General features: G+C 49.3%; 7 protein-coding genes across 7 annotated transcripts, besides 15 other annotated features; all 7 read right to left on the reverse strand.

Annotated features, from left to right (window-relative positions):
- Tc00.1047053509567.4 (hypothetical protein, conserved) lies at positions 1-1039 on the reverse strand (the record flags this gene model as incomplete). The annotated part of the gene is made up of 1 exon (XM_802555.1): positions 1-1039. A coding segment is annotated over one exon (1039 nt), but the record flags the coding sequence as incomplete, so codon positions are not given.
- Positions 1-13741: a sequence feature (heterozygous, non-Esmeraldo-like haplotype).
- Positions 1238-1276: a sequence feature (A-rich).
- Positions 1595-3082, reverse strand: Tc00.1047053509567.10 (hypothetical protein, conserved; the record flags this gene model as incomplete). The annotated part of the gene is made up of 1 exon (XM_802550.1): positions 1595-3082. The coding sequence occupies one exon, from the start codon at positions 3080-3082 to the stop codon at positions 1595-1597; it is 1488 nt and encodes a 495-aa protein (XP_807643.1).
- Positions 3213-3263: a repeat region.
- Positions 3348-3438: a microsatellite.
- Positions 3439-3469: a microsatellite.
- On the reverse strand, positions 3874-6837 carry Tc00.1047053509567.30 (protein kinase, putative; the record flags this gene model as incomplete). The annotated part of the gene is made up of 1 exon (XM_802551.1): positions 3874-6837. One exon carries the CDS (start codon positions 6835-6837, stop codon positions 3874-3876), a length of 2964 nt encoding a protein of 987 aa, XP_807644.1.
- Positions 6972-7002: a microsatellite.
- Positions 7206-7262: a sequence feature (A-rich).
- Positions 7304-7337: a microsatellite.
- Tc00.1047053509567.34 (hypothetical protein, conserved) lies at positions 7406-9277 on the reverse strand (the record flags this gene model as incomplete). The annotated part of the gene is made up of 1 exon (XM_802556.1): positions 7406-9277. The coding sequence occupies one exon, from the start codon at positions 9275-9277 to the stop codon at positions 7406-7408; it is 1872 nt and encodes a 623-aa protein (XP_807649.1).
- Positions 9800-9834: a microsatellite.
- Positions 10062-10098: a microsatellite.
- Positions 10278-10316: a sequence feature (T-rich).
- Positions 10340-10366: a microsatellite.
- Positions 10422-10796, reverse strand: Tc00.1047053509567.40 (nuclear transport factor 2, putative; the record flags this gene model as incomplete). Its single annotated transcript, XM_802552.1, has 1 exon — positions 10422-10796. One exon carries the CDS (start codon positions 10794-10796, stop codon positions 10422-10424), a length of 375 nt encoding a protein of 124 aa, XP_807645.1.
- Positions 10808-10903: a sequence feature (T-rich).
- On the reverse strand, positions 11348-11935 carry Tc00.1047053509567.50 (hypothetical protein, conserved; the record flags this gene model as incomplete). The annotated part of the gene is made up of 1 exon (XM_802553.1): positions 11348-11935. The coding sequence occupies one exon, from the start codon at positions 11933-11935 to the stop codon at positions 11348-11350; it is 588 nt and encodes a 195-aa protein (XP_807646.1).
- Positions 12263-12307: a sequence feature (A-rich).
- Positions 12366-13741, reverse strand: Tc00.1047053509567.60 (uncharacterized protein; the record flags this gene model as incomplete). The annotated part of the gene is made up of 1 exon (XM_802554.1): positions 12366-13741. A coding segment is annotated over one exon (1376 nt), but the record flags the coding sequence as incomplete, so codon positions are not given.
- Positions 12667-12697: a microsatellite.

Below are 13741 nucleotides of genomic sequence, written 5' to 3' on the forward strand. Positions count from 1 at the left end.
CATTCGCATTTTCCGTCCCCAACACAGTTTTTCCTACTCCTGTACTCTGACGCTGCAAGGCTGCTTGTTCTACAGTGATATGTAGTGTTTCCAGAATAAATTTACTGACGGTGTCTGCGGCCCATGATATCAACATAATTGACAGTCGGTTGCTTGTGTTCACAACCCTGACTACCTCCTCAACGTATGCCTCAACACTTTTTTCCACCGCAGCATCCAGTAGACTTCGTGTACACGACGAAACCTTCACTAGATCCGGCTGCTCTGCCCATTGGTACAACGTGGTTACACCCGCCTGCCGTAGCGCTCGCAGATCATAATAGGGGGACTCCAACTCCAGACGTGCCACCTGTTTATAATGTGTGCTTTCAATGAGCCACTCATGCCACTGCTTCCTACCACCAAGAGCCGCAAGCTGTCGTTTAGGCTGCATGGCTGCAAAATCACTGAGAGAAACATTTTCCACCCCATCTGCACTTGGTTCTATAAGAAGTCGCACTACATCTGGCAACATTTCCCCCGCAAGGGAGTCACTCACGTTTAAGATGTCACCGATATGAGTGTCCAACGTCGGTTCTGCAAGAGCAGACATACGGCACGCCGCTGTGGCGCGTAGCGGACCTCCTTGAGCTGCAGAGGTCTGCATCAGTCCAACTGATTCCGCTGCAACCCATGCTGCACGTGCCGCTACCTGGTCGGGTGGCTCAAGGGAATTTTCAAGAATTCCATCCAGTTCTGAAGGGTCTGCAATAAATGACGGCGCCGCCGCTGTAATGGACGCGCTTGGTGGGGGTTTCACGGCTGCCGCGACGGTGGAGTTTGCGTAGAGTGGCGCCGTGCCGTCATACGGTGCCATTTTTACAGTTGAATCCTGCGACACGGCATCACGAAGCCAAGGCATCCGCGGCGCATGACTGCCAGGTGGGAGGTACGCAAACTGTTGAAGACGCCCAGAATGCTGCGTGTATCGCCTACTGACTTTTACTGCCTGCAGTCCTGCAAATGAGAGCTCTGGCACAGCAATACGGCGCGGCAGCATGCGTGTTCCCTCCCTCTTTCTTTTTCTATCGCTCTATCTTTCTCTTTCCCTCTATGCTTACTTAGCGCGTGTATATGTATGTTTGTGGGTGTATATGTAAACAAGTGCGTATAAAACAAATACACCCACCTGCCTTCGCACCGCCTCCTGGATAAACCTTTTTTTTTCAAATAATATTTTCAATGGCAACGGTGAGGGAAAAAAAAAACAGACAAAAAGGAAGAAAAAAGAGAAAAAGTGAGGAACAGAAGAGACATGTCTTTACAAGAAGGGGGTGTGTGTGTGGGGTGAAATTACAGAGCCTCTCCTCCATTTTTGCAAATTGCAGGAACAGACAACATGTACGTGACTTTCCGTGCACGGCGTGGCGTTAACGACTGTTTGTATTGAAGGATTCCTTTTTTTTTTTTTCGACCGATAATTTTGCCTCATCCCCTCTTCTAGAGACATCACACACAAACAACAACAACAACAACACGGCCTTCACCTACCCTCTGTTTTTTTATTTGCCTTCAACCACTCCTTTCTTTCTTTCTCTCTCTCTCCATATCTCCTTTACAGAACAAACTTGTATGGCTTTCCGTCCATGCCAGGGGAGATCACTTCGGCGTTCTCCCAAATCTCTGCCGCCCGCTCCTCGTCTAGGCGGGCATCCTCAATGCGCCCAAGTGCCTCCCGTGCCTCCGCCCGCAGCTGAAAAAGTGTGGCGCACCGTTTTTGATTCACAAATGAAAGCGCCCTTGTGATATCATCGTCCGCACGTTCATACGATTTCAGCTTGCAGTAAACCATTCCGCGTGCCGCAAGAACGGCGCCAATGGCCTTACGATGCCGCTCTTTTTTCAGATCTGCACCCTCACTGATGAATCCCATGCAGGCTGTCAAAGACTTCAGTGCTCCAGCCGGATCGTCTTCATACACTTGAATTTTGGATCTTGCGTACATTGCCATGACAAGTGCCATGAGTTTATCAAATTTGGCGTGCATGTCGATACCAAATTTCTTCTCAATATGTGCCCGCACCTTTGGGTGCTCCAGCCACTTCTGAAACATGTCAATGTCTCGCATGTAGCGGTTCACAAACTCGTGCGCCTTCTTGTAGTCATGATTCTCCTCAAGTATCATGTGGGCACCATGGAGAAGGCCCCAATGCACAAAGCCGTTAAACTCTTGTCGTTGCTGCATATTTTCCATTCCCTCACGTTGCGGCTCGAGGAGGTAATCCACCTGATCTTCAACAAGAATTGGGTTCCCAAAGGCCTCCAGACGTTTCTTGTCTTCTTCCAATGCCTTTTGGATGTCAAACATCACCTGTCCATCCACAAAGCCCTCATCATCAATCTCGTCAATGGCGGGATCAAAGCTCGGTGGGGGGACAAAGCGGCGTGCCTCATCGAACACCTCGTCTGCCATGTGGAAGTCGGGATTGACAAAAAAGTTGTCCTCCGCGTAGCTCACTTCAAGCGGCCGTGTAGGACTCGGCACTTCTTTTACCTCCGGCACAAACATGCCGTCCAGCTTCCTTTTATTCTTGTCAAACGGGGATGAAAACATACGACCCGACCAGTTTTGGTTCTCTTTTGGCCACCAGCGCTCCATTTCAGACGCGGCTGCGGCACCCACGGGCTCCTCACCGCGTCTCTGCGCATCGGTGGCGCGTTGCTCCGTTCGACGTCGACGCTCCCCCGCATCCATCTCCTCCTGCCGCCTCACACCGTACTGCACACCACCCGGTGTTGCCGCCGGAGATGTCGGTGGAGGGCGTGGCGGCGGTGAATTTCCCGTCACGAGATCACCTCTGCGCCTGCCACCGTCCCTGGTCCCGCTGATGCTCCTTCCGCCACCAGCACCAACAATGCCAATACCACTACCATTGTTACTGCTGCTGCTGATAAGGCGACGGCTATGAATAATGTTCTCTCCACCGTAAGGGCCGTTGCCCATCATTTGGCGTCGTGTGAAAAGGCAAAAACAACGTCGCCGTAGCCCGACAACGTGAGACGGTGGTGCCGCCGCGTGTACGATACGCTGGAAGAGTGGCATATAAATCCTCCTACGTGATCTATGCCTCTCGTACCGCAGCGTATATGTGTGTCTCTGTCTGCTAGTAAAAATGTCGCCGCGGTGCACACACCCCAGCCTGGCCCCCAATGGTTACCACACAAAGAGGCCAAAAGAGAGTCAGAGAGAGAGAGAGAGGAAAAAAAAAAAAGGAGGGAAAAGACGCCTTCAAACAGTCAAGAGAACAATGCGTTTCAAGCAGCACATCCCTTTCAATCACGGCCCCATGACTGCTCATGATAGACTCAGCAAACAATACAAATCACAAGCAAAAAACATGTACAAATATTTGATATAAATAAACAGCACACGACAAAATAACACACACACACACACACAGAGAGAGAGAGAGAGAGAGAGAGAGAGAGACAAAAAACAAACAAACTAAAAAAAAAAAAAAAGAACAACCCGGCCAACAAATCAACAGTAACGCAGCATACTAAAAAACAAAACAAAAAGGCACCACACTTACACAAACAAATTCACACATACTCAGCAAGAGAAAAAATAAAGAGATGCAGACAAGAAAGAAAGGAAGTAAATAAAACCTGACACAGGCACATGTACATATGCCATTACCAGCATCAGTTCCACTCTTCGCTAAATGTACATCCTTCTTCCTATTCCTCCCACACACTCTCTTTTAGCTCCGTGAGAATCGTTCTCCCTTGTACTGGTGATGCCAACCAATGCCACCTCTCATCAATGGTTCACCACCACCACTGGTATGTTTTTCCTTTCTTTTCTTTCTCCAGTTAAAGAATAAAATGATGTCATGTCGGCGTTGTATTCATGCCACCCGCAACGCTGTTAATCAGAAAAAACGAACGACAACGCTCCGCTGTCCATCGCTCCTTTGGATCGAGTGCAAGTAACCCCATTATCACCTTCTGAAGAATCATTGTTGATGGAGAAGAGGAAGAATTAGGCGGCGAAACCGCTATAACCGGTTGCCGCGCCGCTTCAATGTAACAATGTCGTGTATGGTCATCCTCTGAGACACACTTGGGGTTTTTACAGGGCGGGTAGAGCCGCCGCGAGTAAATCAGCTCGTAGAGAGTAGCGCCAAGGCTGTAACAGTCCGTTGCACGACTACACGTTTTATGTTGCAGGGCTCTGCTATCCATGTACTCAAGTGTCCCAAAGACCCCCGTCACTTCATCCATCGCACCCGGTCCAACGATGCGGCAGTTACCGAAGTCACTCAAATAAAACTTGACGGAACCCGCCATTGGGGTGTTTGCCACACGCATGACACCTGAAGAGGGCGGTGTCGAAAGTGATGACGGGATGCTGGTAGCATTCCCCGGTGTGGCGGGTGGTTCCTGCTGTTGCCGCTGGGAATGATACTGCAGCTGAGACGGACTGTTCTCGTACGCAAACAAAATGTTGCTTGGCTTGAGGTCCAGATGCACAAGCCCAAGTTGATGCATCGCAGAAAGGGCAGAGCTCACACAAAAGGCAACCCCTTTCGTGACACTGTCGTGCCGCTCAATGTTCCCCACATCGCCATCGCACAGCTCCGTGACAAGAAAAATGGTTGCGTCACAACTCAAGGCATCCTCCACGGATATCGATAAGAAACGTGGAATGCGCACCTTCTCGTACCGCATGCGTTCCGCCAATTGATCTTCCGTCTCTTTTTCATTTCCCTCCTCTTCCTCACTAAGCTGTGACTGCATAAACGGCTTTTGCTTCCGTTGACCTTTTCTCGTTGAACGCTTTCGTTGTTTTTTTCGTTTTCTTCGTTCCCGTTCTTCTTCGGCCTCCGCAAGACGTGCCTTCCACTCGACGGCTTCCACAACATCTGGCGGGAGTGCCTCACGCGCCGGCACAAAGAACGCACTGTAGAGTGGGAGAATATACGGCACCTCGTGCTCATTAAGAAACCGCATAATGGCAATTTCCCGCAACACAGAGAAGCCATCATCTATGCTTCCACGTGAATGAAAACTGATGGGGCAGGACTTTACCGCAACAAGATCGCCGTCAACGGTCTGACAACGCCACACAATGCCAAAGCTGCCCTCTCCAACGTATTCGGCCCTTATGAAGGCTTGCCAGAACTCTCCAGGCTCAAGACAATGCAACTTTGACACAACGCTTTCTACCGTATCAAGAAAACACTTACGAGTAAATCGCTTTTCGAATAGCGGTCGAACCTTTTCCACAGCGCGCTTTGGCTCCACGTCTAATTTCTCTTTACCCAGCATGTTGATAGAGGTGGTGGAAGCTTTGGCAGTGGCCGCCGTGGCAAACGTAAAGGAACTGAAGGAAGAATTACACCAATCCGTTGAAACTTGTGTACGTGATGAAAAGAGAAAATCTCGTACGCTACGTGCTGGGCTGCCCTCATTACTGTTAAAGGAAGCAGACAAGGTCGGCTCATTTGTAGGTGGAGAAGAGGGTAAACCCAGGGGTCGGAGCGGCTTAACACCTGTTGCTCGATCCGCCTGTTGCATGGCATTTTTTCCCAACCCACCTAAACCGGCGTTCGTCTTGTTGTTCTGATTCTCCTTTTGACTAAAATTATCAATTTCATCATCATTATCATCATCTATAATGTAAGAACGACTTGTATCGTACGGAAGCGTAGAAAAACTCATGTGCATGGTCGTGCTCATGTCAAGATGTTTGACCAAATCATTGAACTTTTGGTAGGGCTGCTGGGAGACCAAATTCCCTGCAGCCTTGTGGCCATCCGCCTCGCCATCGTTTCCCCCCTCGTCATCCTCTGTAATGTCATCATCGTAAATAAAGCAACCGTTCGGGAGTGGACTACACGAACGTGGTGGCGGCTTGTTTGCCTGAAGTGGTCCCTTGCGTGGACGAAACGTCGGTGGCAACACCCCAGCGATGGGCTCTCGTCGAGGTGGCTGTGGTGTTTGCTGTGGGGGCGATGTACACATCTCGGGACGTACAGCGGGTGGGGCAGATAGCGGTGGACATGATATGAATTTGATTTCTTCATCTTCATCGTCATCTTCATCTATACAGATCCACAACGTTGCCGGGGAGACAGCGGGTCGTGTAGCTGCAGCCTTTCTAATCAACGTGGTCGAGGGCCTTTCTTCAGGACTAAGAGCAATGCTGTCCCGATCACTACTGTCTTTATTCTTCTCACCGTCAGAAATGTACGGGATGTATTCAGAGCGCCCTAATGAGTGCCGTGTACCGTTTTTTGTCTCTGTGGAGGACGGGAGTGGGGTGGTATTTGAGTTTCTACACGTCAAGCACTCCGGACTTTTTGCTTCCGCACGCAGTGACGTTTTAGCCAACGGTGGGGTTGACGCCCCACTCAACGACAGACCCCCCCAACCCCCTTCACATCGTTCCACAGCTGCCTCTGAAGTTGTTGCTGTTGTGATTGCTTGCACGGTGGATGCAGATGCCTTCGATGGTGACAATAAAAATTCAGACGGCAAAAACGGCCCTGCTTGATACGCCTGCTTTCCCAACTGCTCTGGTGTCACATCCTCGTTCACATCGTCATTATTTTTCTCTGTACGTAATCGTTTCGTTGGGTTTCTCGTATTCTGCCCATCTACAGCGGCAGCATGACTCGCTGCTGCCGTGTGAGCAGATGGCCTAACACCATACTGCACGGATGGCACGTTTTTGCCGGCATGTAGTGCTGCAGTCGATGCCACAATTCGTGTCATTTTGGCTCCTGCCACACTCGAGACACCTTCCCTGTTTCCGCCATGTTTCTGATGTGTCTTCTTCTTTGGAGGCATGTCTATATTTTTCCTGTCCGCGCCGTGAGAAACCGCAGAGTCAATACGCAACAATGCGTGATCGTCGTGCTGGTAATAAATAAAGAACGTCACCTCAAATTCTCACCGACACAACAACAGGAAGAATTCTTTCTCACTCACAAACACACACACACACACACACACTCTCTGTGTGTTTATGTCTGTAATGTACGCACGTTCAAATTGTGCGTATATATGTATATATGTCTGTATTCCTTCCTTCTCGTTGTTGTTTTCACTGTAGGAATTTTGGGGCGCAATGCGCTGGCCCTTCCCACCACTTCTCCCTTCTCACCCCTGCTTCGTGTGAGGTGATGTCTGGCGTTAAAGGCTTAGCTTCTGCCTGCAAAAAAGGAAGAACAAACAAAGAAACCAAAAAGAAAAAAAAAACACAGAAAAAAGAACGGCAAGACACATACGTTGAAAGCATTGAATGGGGAAAAATAACAAAAAACAAACAAACAAACAAAACAACAAACGTCTCGGTGCCGTGACGACAACATTTCCGTCTCCCTTTTCCTCTTTTCCCTGTGCTCTTCATGCATCGTCAAGCGTCATCAAAGCCATTCAGCAGCCAGCCGAGTTCGGTAAGACTCAACTCGGCTCGTGCGGTGTCACTAAGGGCCGCCACGTGGGCGTTTATATGTGCCGCAAGTTCGTCTCCAGCGCAAAGACGACAGCATTCCTTCCACGGGTATATGCAGCTATACACAATTTCCAAAGGAAGTTCAAACACATGCGGCAAAGAGAGACGCTGCAGGGCCCAAATGGCTTTAACCCACAACACGCGTGACGCCGTCTCGTCTTTCAGGCACTCGTGTTGAAGCAACAACTCCAACTCGTCTGTCACCGACGTGAAAAAGACTCCGCGATCATCCGTGTGGAAGGAGACATTTGGGATGGCAGTTACTTCCCTACCCAACGCAGGCGATGGACACCATCTAGCCAAACGCCGTTGCACCCGACACCGCATCGCCATCGAGAGGCTCGACTCGTTTGTAAGCAGTGACAGTAACGCGGGGTTCACCCCATCCCCTTGGCTGCCCCGCTGTCGGTGGAGAATGCCACCGATATGATGCTGTGTCACCTCTGTGTAGCCCCCAGTCACGGCATTACTGGTGATGCAGAGTTCAATCGCATCATGCCGTGCGAGAATGGCAGACAAGTTTGTTGAATCTGTGTAAACAAGATGACCCCAACGCTCCGGTGCAAATTTCACCATTTCCGCCAACTCCTCCGGGTCGTCCTTCTCCCCTGCATGCAAGGTGACACCCAGTGACGCGTACAATGGTGACGTGGATATGCCATCGCCGCCACGCCGTGCCTCCGTGAGCGCCGGAAGAAAGTCCAGAAAGTGATTCTTACCGCAGTAACCGGAGAAGTCCACACCTGTCACCCAACAGGTTCGTCGAATCCGTTCTCCTTGCCGGGTCATGCTCAGATTGCTCGTGCCTTGAAACAATGCAACTTCTGCCTGCAGAGACGCGTAAAAACGTTTTATTTGCTCGTGCTGAATCTTCTTTGCAAGCATCACAACCTCCCACGCCGCTTCCGCGTTGTGACCCCGGTTAATAGATAAAAGAAGACGAATATGCATACGATGCATTAACCAATCACGGAGCCTTTCCAATAAATTTTCCGCCAGCTCTTGGGTGGCGCCACTGGTTGCCCCGCTTGTCTCTGACTTCGCATCATTATCGTGGGAGCACTCCATTGCTGTAGAGGCAAGCGAGGCATACAACTTCTGGAATTGAGACCACCATTTGGCAGGAACGGGTGCGTTACGAGGCAACAATTCCCCTGTTTCAAAATCCACCAACCCACCATTCATGAGATGCTCCACAGTGTGGATTACAGTCTCAACGTATGTCTTCTTTGTGATACGCCCCGCCTCGTCACCACATGCGGCAACATGTGGGTTCTCGTAAAGCCCTTCCCGCAAGGAAGTCCGTATCTCAAGGAGAAAAATATTTTCTGCCGCAGAATGTAGTAACAAATCCTGCACAGCCATCCGTGTGAAGGCGGCATTATTCATGATATTGTAAATATTTTCAAACACTCTAAAACAGTATTTCATGCGTTCAGCGGGATCGGTAAATTTCTCCAGAACATTATCCATTTGCCCAATACTTTTACAAAAAAGCTCCCCAGTTTTCGCATGCACTTTATTGGTGGCAATAGAGGTTTGGCGCTGCCTTTGTGTCAGATGTTCCATATGTAGCAGCAATGGAGCGCTAATACTGCCATTCAGATGGCAATGCAAGTCCAACTTTGGCAGAAAACAAAGATCTGGTGCCTCGCCACCCTGGCGAGTGTAATACTTCGCCCAGGCCTGCTCAAACAACATAAGACTGCTGCAGTTCTCATTGTTTTCCAAAAAAGACATCCCATCGGATTGGGCCACTGAAGCCGAGTCCATTTATTACAAGTATATAAGTATATATTTTTATGTGTCCTTTCCTCTGTGAAGACCACACAACGTGTCCTTTTTTTTTTTTTTTTTTTCGTAGGCACGTGGCGTCTTTTTGAAGCAGTAGACAAAAAAAAATATATATGTACATAAGTAGGTAGGGATGACGGGGGGAAAAGACACAAAAAGAATATGCATGCAAGAAGAGTTCTCAACGGCGGTAGCACACATCCCCCAACGAGAAATTCCTCCTGTGGCTCGGCGTTCCCGCACCGTCAAGTACACACGGGAAGAACGAGTCCAAATTTCAGACAATTGTTTACAATCATCATCATCATCATCGGTCTATTCTCCCAAACGAGTAAATAACAACGCGCAGGCCCCGGCACGCAGCCGAAGGACAGAGACAGGGAAGAGGGGGAATTGAAGAACACTCAAATACGCAATTAGGAAAACACACAAAAAGGTACAAACACAAACACACAAATCAACGGGAAAGAAAAGTCGTCAAGGCACACAACAGGAAAAAAAACACACACACACACACACACAACTACAAACACACAAATTTAAAAACAAATAAATATTTGTAAAATCCGCAAAACAACAACACATCGAATGGCTTCCCGGATTACTACCTACCCACCCAAAGAACACACCACCTTGCTTTTTCCGCTACAACGACGTTGCGGCATTGGATAAGTTTATTTGTGCGTTTATGTTTATGCGCATGCAACCTGCAATGAGAAATGTAATTGATGGCAGTCGTGCACAGACGCATCCACACACACACAGAGAGAGAGAGAGAGAGAAAGAAAGAAACAAAGAAAAAGTCAAGTTTTGGCTGCGTTACAACAAAATCGTGGTCCATTCTTTATTTCCTTTCCCCCTTCCCCCCCCCCTCCCCCCGGTCCTTTTCGTAACCCATATCCCTTCTTTTTGTTGTTACTGTTGCCATTGTTTCTCCCTTCCTCCCCATCTCTGTTTTCCCTTCATTTCTGTCTGTCGCTTTCTTTTTTTTTTCTTTTTTTCTTTTTTCCTTCTTTTTCCGCCCTCCCTTCCGTTACTCCTTACATATATATATATATATATATACATGTGTGTTTGTGTATAATTCCTTCCTTATGCTTCTTTTTCTTTTGGATTATGTTATTTATTGGCCGCCCCCACCAACTATACGAAAGATTTGGTTTGAGATGTACCACTGGCCATTGTCTTGTGCCAGGTGAAAGACGTCGTTGAACTTCAGCGGGTGCCGTTCATCTTTCAGTAGTACCTCGCCATTCACAACAACCAGCACGCCGTTACTGAGTGAAGGGTGACAATCGATGTCTTCTGCCTTGAAAATAGCCTCGTTGAAGCCAAGGTTGGCAAAACGTGCCATGATATTTGCGCCGCCCTGCAGCTGCTCTCCCATCCACGTCATGAGCGAATTGGAACGATACACACCGGCAAGTTGGTCGCGGCTCTTCGAGAAAAACTCGTAGTACTGCCGCACAAAAGCCACACCAATTTCTTGAAAGGACATCCACTTCTCTTTTTTTATTTTATTTTATTTTTCTTTTTAAATGTTTGTTGTGTTTCCTTTTATTTTTATTTCCCTCCCTCTTTTTATTTTTTTTATCTTTTATTTTTTATCCTTTTAATTTTGTCTCGTCTTCGGTTCCTTGGAGTGAAGTGAGGTGGGTGGGGTGAAACAGACACAAAACAGGTGAAATAGGCTGAACATGTCACGGGCGTACATCCCCTCCTCCCATTGCCACCAAAAATAAAAACAACACAACCCCGTCATGGATTCTTCCACACTTCATGCTCCCTCCATGTTTATATCTCATCTCCCTTGACGCTTTTCAAATGCGTGTTTTTTTTTTTTTACTGAGAGCCCTCCTCCTCCTGCTGTTCTTTTTTCTTTTCTTTGTGTCTTCCTCTTCACCGATGCACCACGCCCTCCAGGACACACGCACACACTCACACGCACGCAGGCACTATCACTAAAATCAAAGTGTTCATTAGTGTGCAACAGAAATTCATCCATCCATCCATCCTCCTTCTTCTTCCTTTTAGATTCCACAGGCGGCATCACTTCTTTCCTAACCTGTTCTTCGGATCACTGTACTCGGCGATTGAGAACCAGCCTTTGGCCTCCGCCTCCATAAACGCCTCTGGAAAGGCGGCCTGCTCCCAGCGGAGGTAATTCACAACCTGCCGCTGCAGCTGACGCGGGTTTAGTTGAAACGGGTTGAGTTTACGGTCAAATGACATTGCCCTAAAGTCCGTGCCGTGTTTCTTAATAAGACTCACTATTGTGGTGGCTTCTGCCTCGCTTATGGGCCTGGCAATGCGGGACTTTTGCCGCAACGCCTTCTGCTCCGCTATCGTGTCCTCTTCCTCCAGTCGACGGCGTGACTTTGGCCGTACTTGCTTCTTGCGCAGCTCCACGACAGACTTAGGTGCACTCGGATCCGTCGTGAGACCAAGCCGCGTGAAGTTCTGCGCGGCCGTGTTGGAGCCGTCAAAGTACTTTTGTGTGAAGTGATTGTTCGCACCAGCCACGTCAACCCGACGAACGTGGGCAAAGCGCCGTTTTAGGTATTGCTTTTTCCCCACCCGAGTGACGGGGATGTTCTTCTTCACTTTGCCCTTCGGTGTTACACGAAGACGGCCCATTTTTCTCCTCCTACAACAGCAGCAGCGTTTTTGACTGCAAAAGCCAGAATGCACACACACACAGAGACACAGAGTGATAGACGGATATGGAGTGAGAAGGATGGGTTGAAAAATAAGAAAAGGAAGGAGCAGAGGCAGTTAGATAAACTCTTGTAGGCACTTAGCTCCAATTAACCGTGTGGCCTGCAGTTACATGCGTACACATTTTCGCCAGTTACACCAGCAGCATTCACAGACACACACATACACACGGGTAGGAAAGAATAAAAATTGGGAAAAAAATAAGTAAATATGTAAGCTGAGGAAAAAAAGAATGTGCATGTGCGCAAAGAAAAAAAAAAAGGTAAAAAGAGAAAGAAATGGAAAAACAAACGTTTTAATACGATATGTGAGTTCCTTCTATTAATGCAACCTTCCAAATACTCACGGGTCATGCACCACGCCTCTTTATTTGTTGCTCGTCCTGCCACGTCAATGTTGCCTGAATCTGCCGGCAGATAGCCTGTCGCTCGTTCTCTGCAAGGACGGGTTGTGGCAACGGGTGCGTGGTGAGGAACCAACGCGAGACACGCTCAACAACGTCCATAAAACGAACGCGCGAGATTTGGTTGGAGTCGTACAATGGCTGAATTTCGTTCTTGATGAACTGCAGCACCATCTTCCGGTGCGCCGCGGCAGGAGAAATCTGCGTTTGTATGATGGACTGTGGCTGCACCGTGCCGGTGGGCGCAGTGGTGGGAGCAGTGGTGGTGGTGGTGGTGGCGACCGAAGGTAGAGAAGAAAGACGGATGTGATCCGCCGTGAAATTCCCTGCGGGACGGAAGGGGAGTAGTTGAATTTCATTCCCGCTTGACGCCCGATCCTCGTACCCCTGCAGAAGCTGCAGGAGTGCCTTGCAGCGGCTCTCGCGGTGCAGCATATGGGAGAGGGCCGCGTACAGTCGTTGCGCCTCATGATGGAGAACCTCCGCTGTTGGCAACGGAACAGGGAGCGGCAAGGCATTCACGGTGGCTGACCGAAACGGCTCCACGGCCGCCGCGAGAAGATCCTCCTGACGCACCTTCCATTCAATCCATTGATGCTCCAATAATTCCTGCTGACGCTGCGCCAAACGACGTGCCAATTCCTCGCTGCTGATCATTTTTGCGATCTCACCACGGAGCTGCAAGCAGGCATCATGACACACCACAACACGATCCTGAATGCGGGACTCGAGATCTTCGTTCCGCAGCTGAGTCGTCTCCTTGTCGCCCTCGTCAATTGTCCATCGTGCCAACTCCTTTGCCAGCGTCACAACTCGGTCAAAGCTCTCCATCTGCCGTTCCTTGGCGGATCTCTGCGGCACATTCGATAGGGTCGACATCGCCTGCTGTTCACGGTGAATCTGCTCCCGCTGCCACTGCACTTGCGCCGTGAGACGTGCATGCAAAAGTTTCTCCAGTGCCAATTGCGACGCGGTCTCCAGCAGACGTGACTTAAGGGCTCGGCGTGCCAAAAGTCCGTGGGAGCGTCCATGCAGCACGACGTCCCGCATGGAGTTCAACTCCCCCACCAGAAGATTTTGCTGACGCCGCAGGTGGAGGACAGTTGCCCGTGCCTTTTCTACGTCCGCTGTGAGCATCCGTGCAATCTCCTCCTTCTCCGAAAGAGATGTTGTGAGTTCCGCCTCATTTGTGGCAATCTCTGCGTCTAACATGTTCTTCTCCGCCGTGAGGACCTGTAAGCGACGGCGAAGTTCTTCACATCTTGTTTGAAGTTCGGGTTCATCTCTTGTTGCTTCTGCCAGCTCAAACTCCAGCTGCAACG

Source organism: Trypanosoma cruzi, genomic scaffold (assembly GCF_000209065.1).
Source record: "Trypanosoma cruzi strain CL Brener 1047053516273 genomic scaffold, whole genome shotgun sequence".
In the NCBI taxonomy this organism is placed as follows: Eukaryota; Euglenozoa; class Kinetoplastea; order Trypanosomatida; family Trypanosomatidae; genus Trypanosoma; species Trypanosoma cruzi.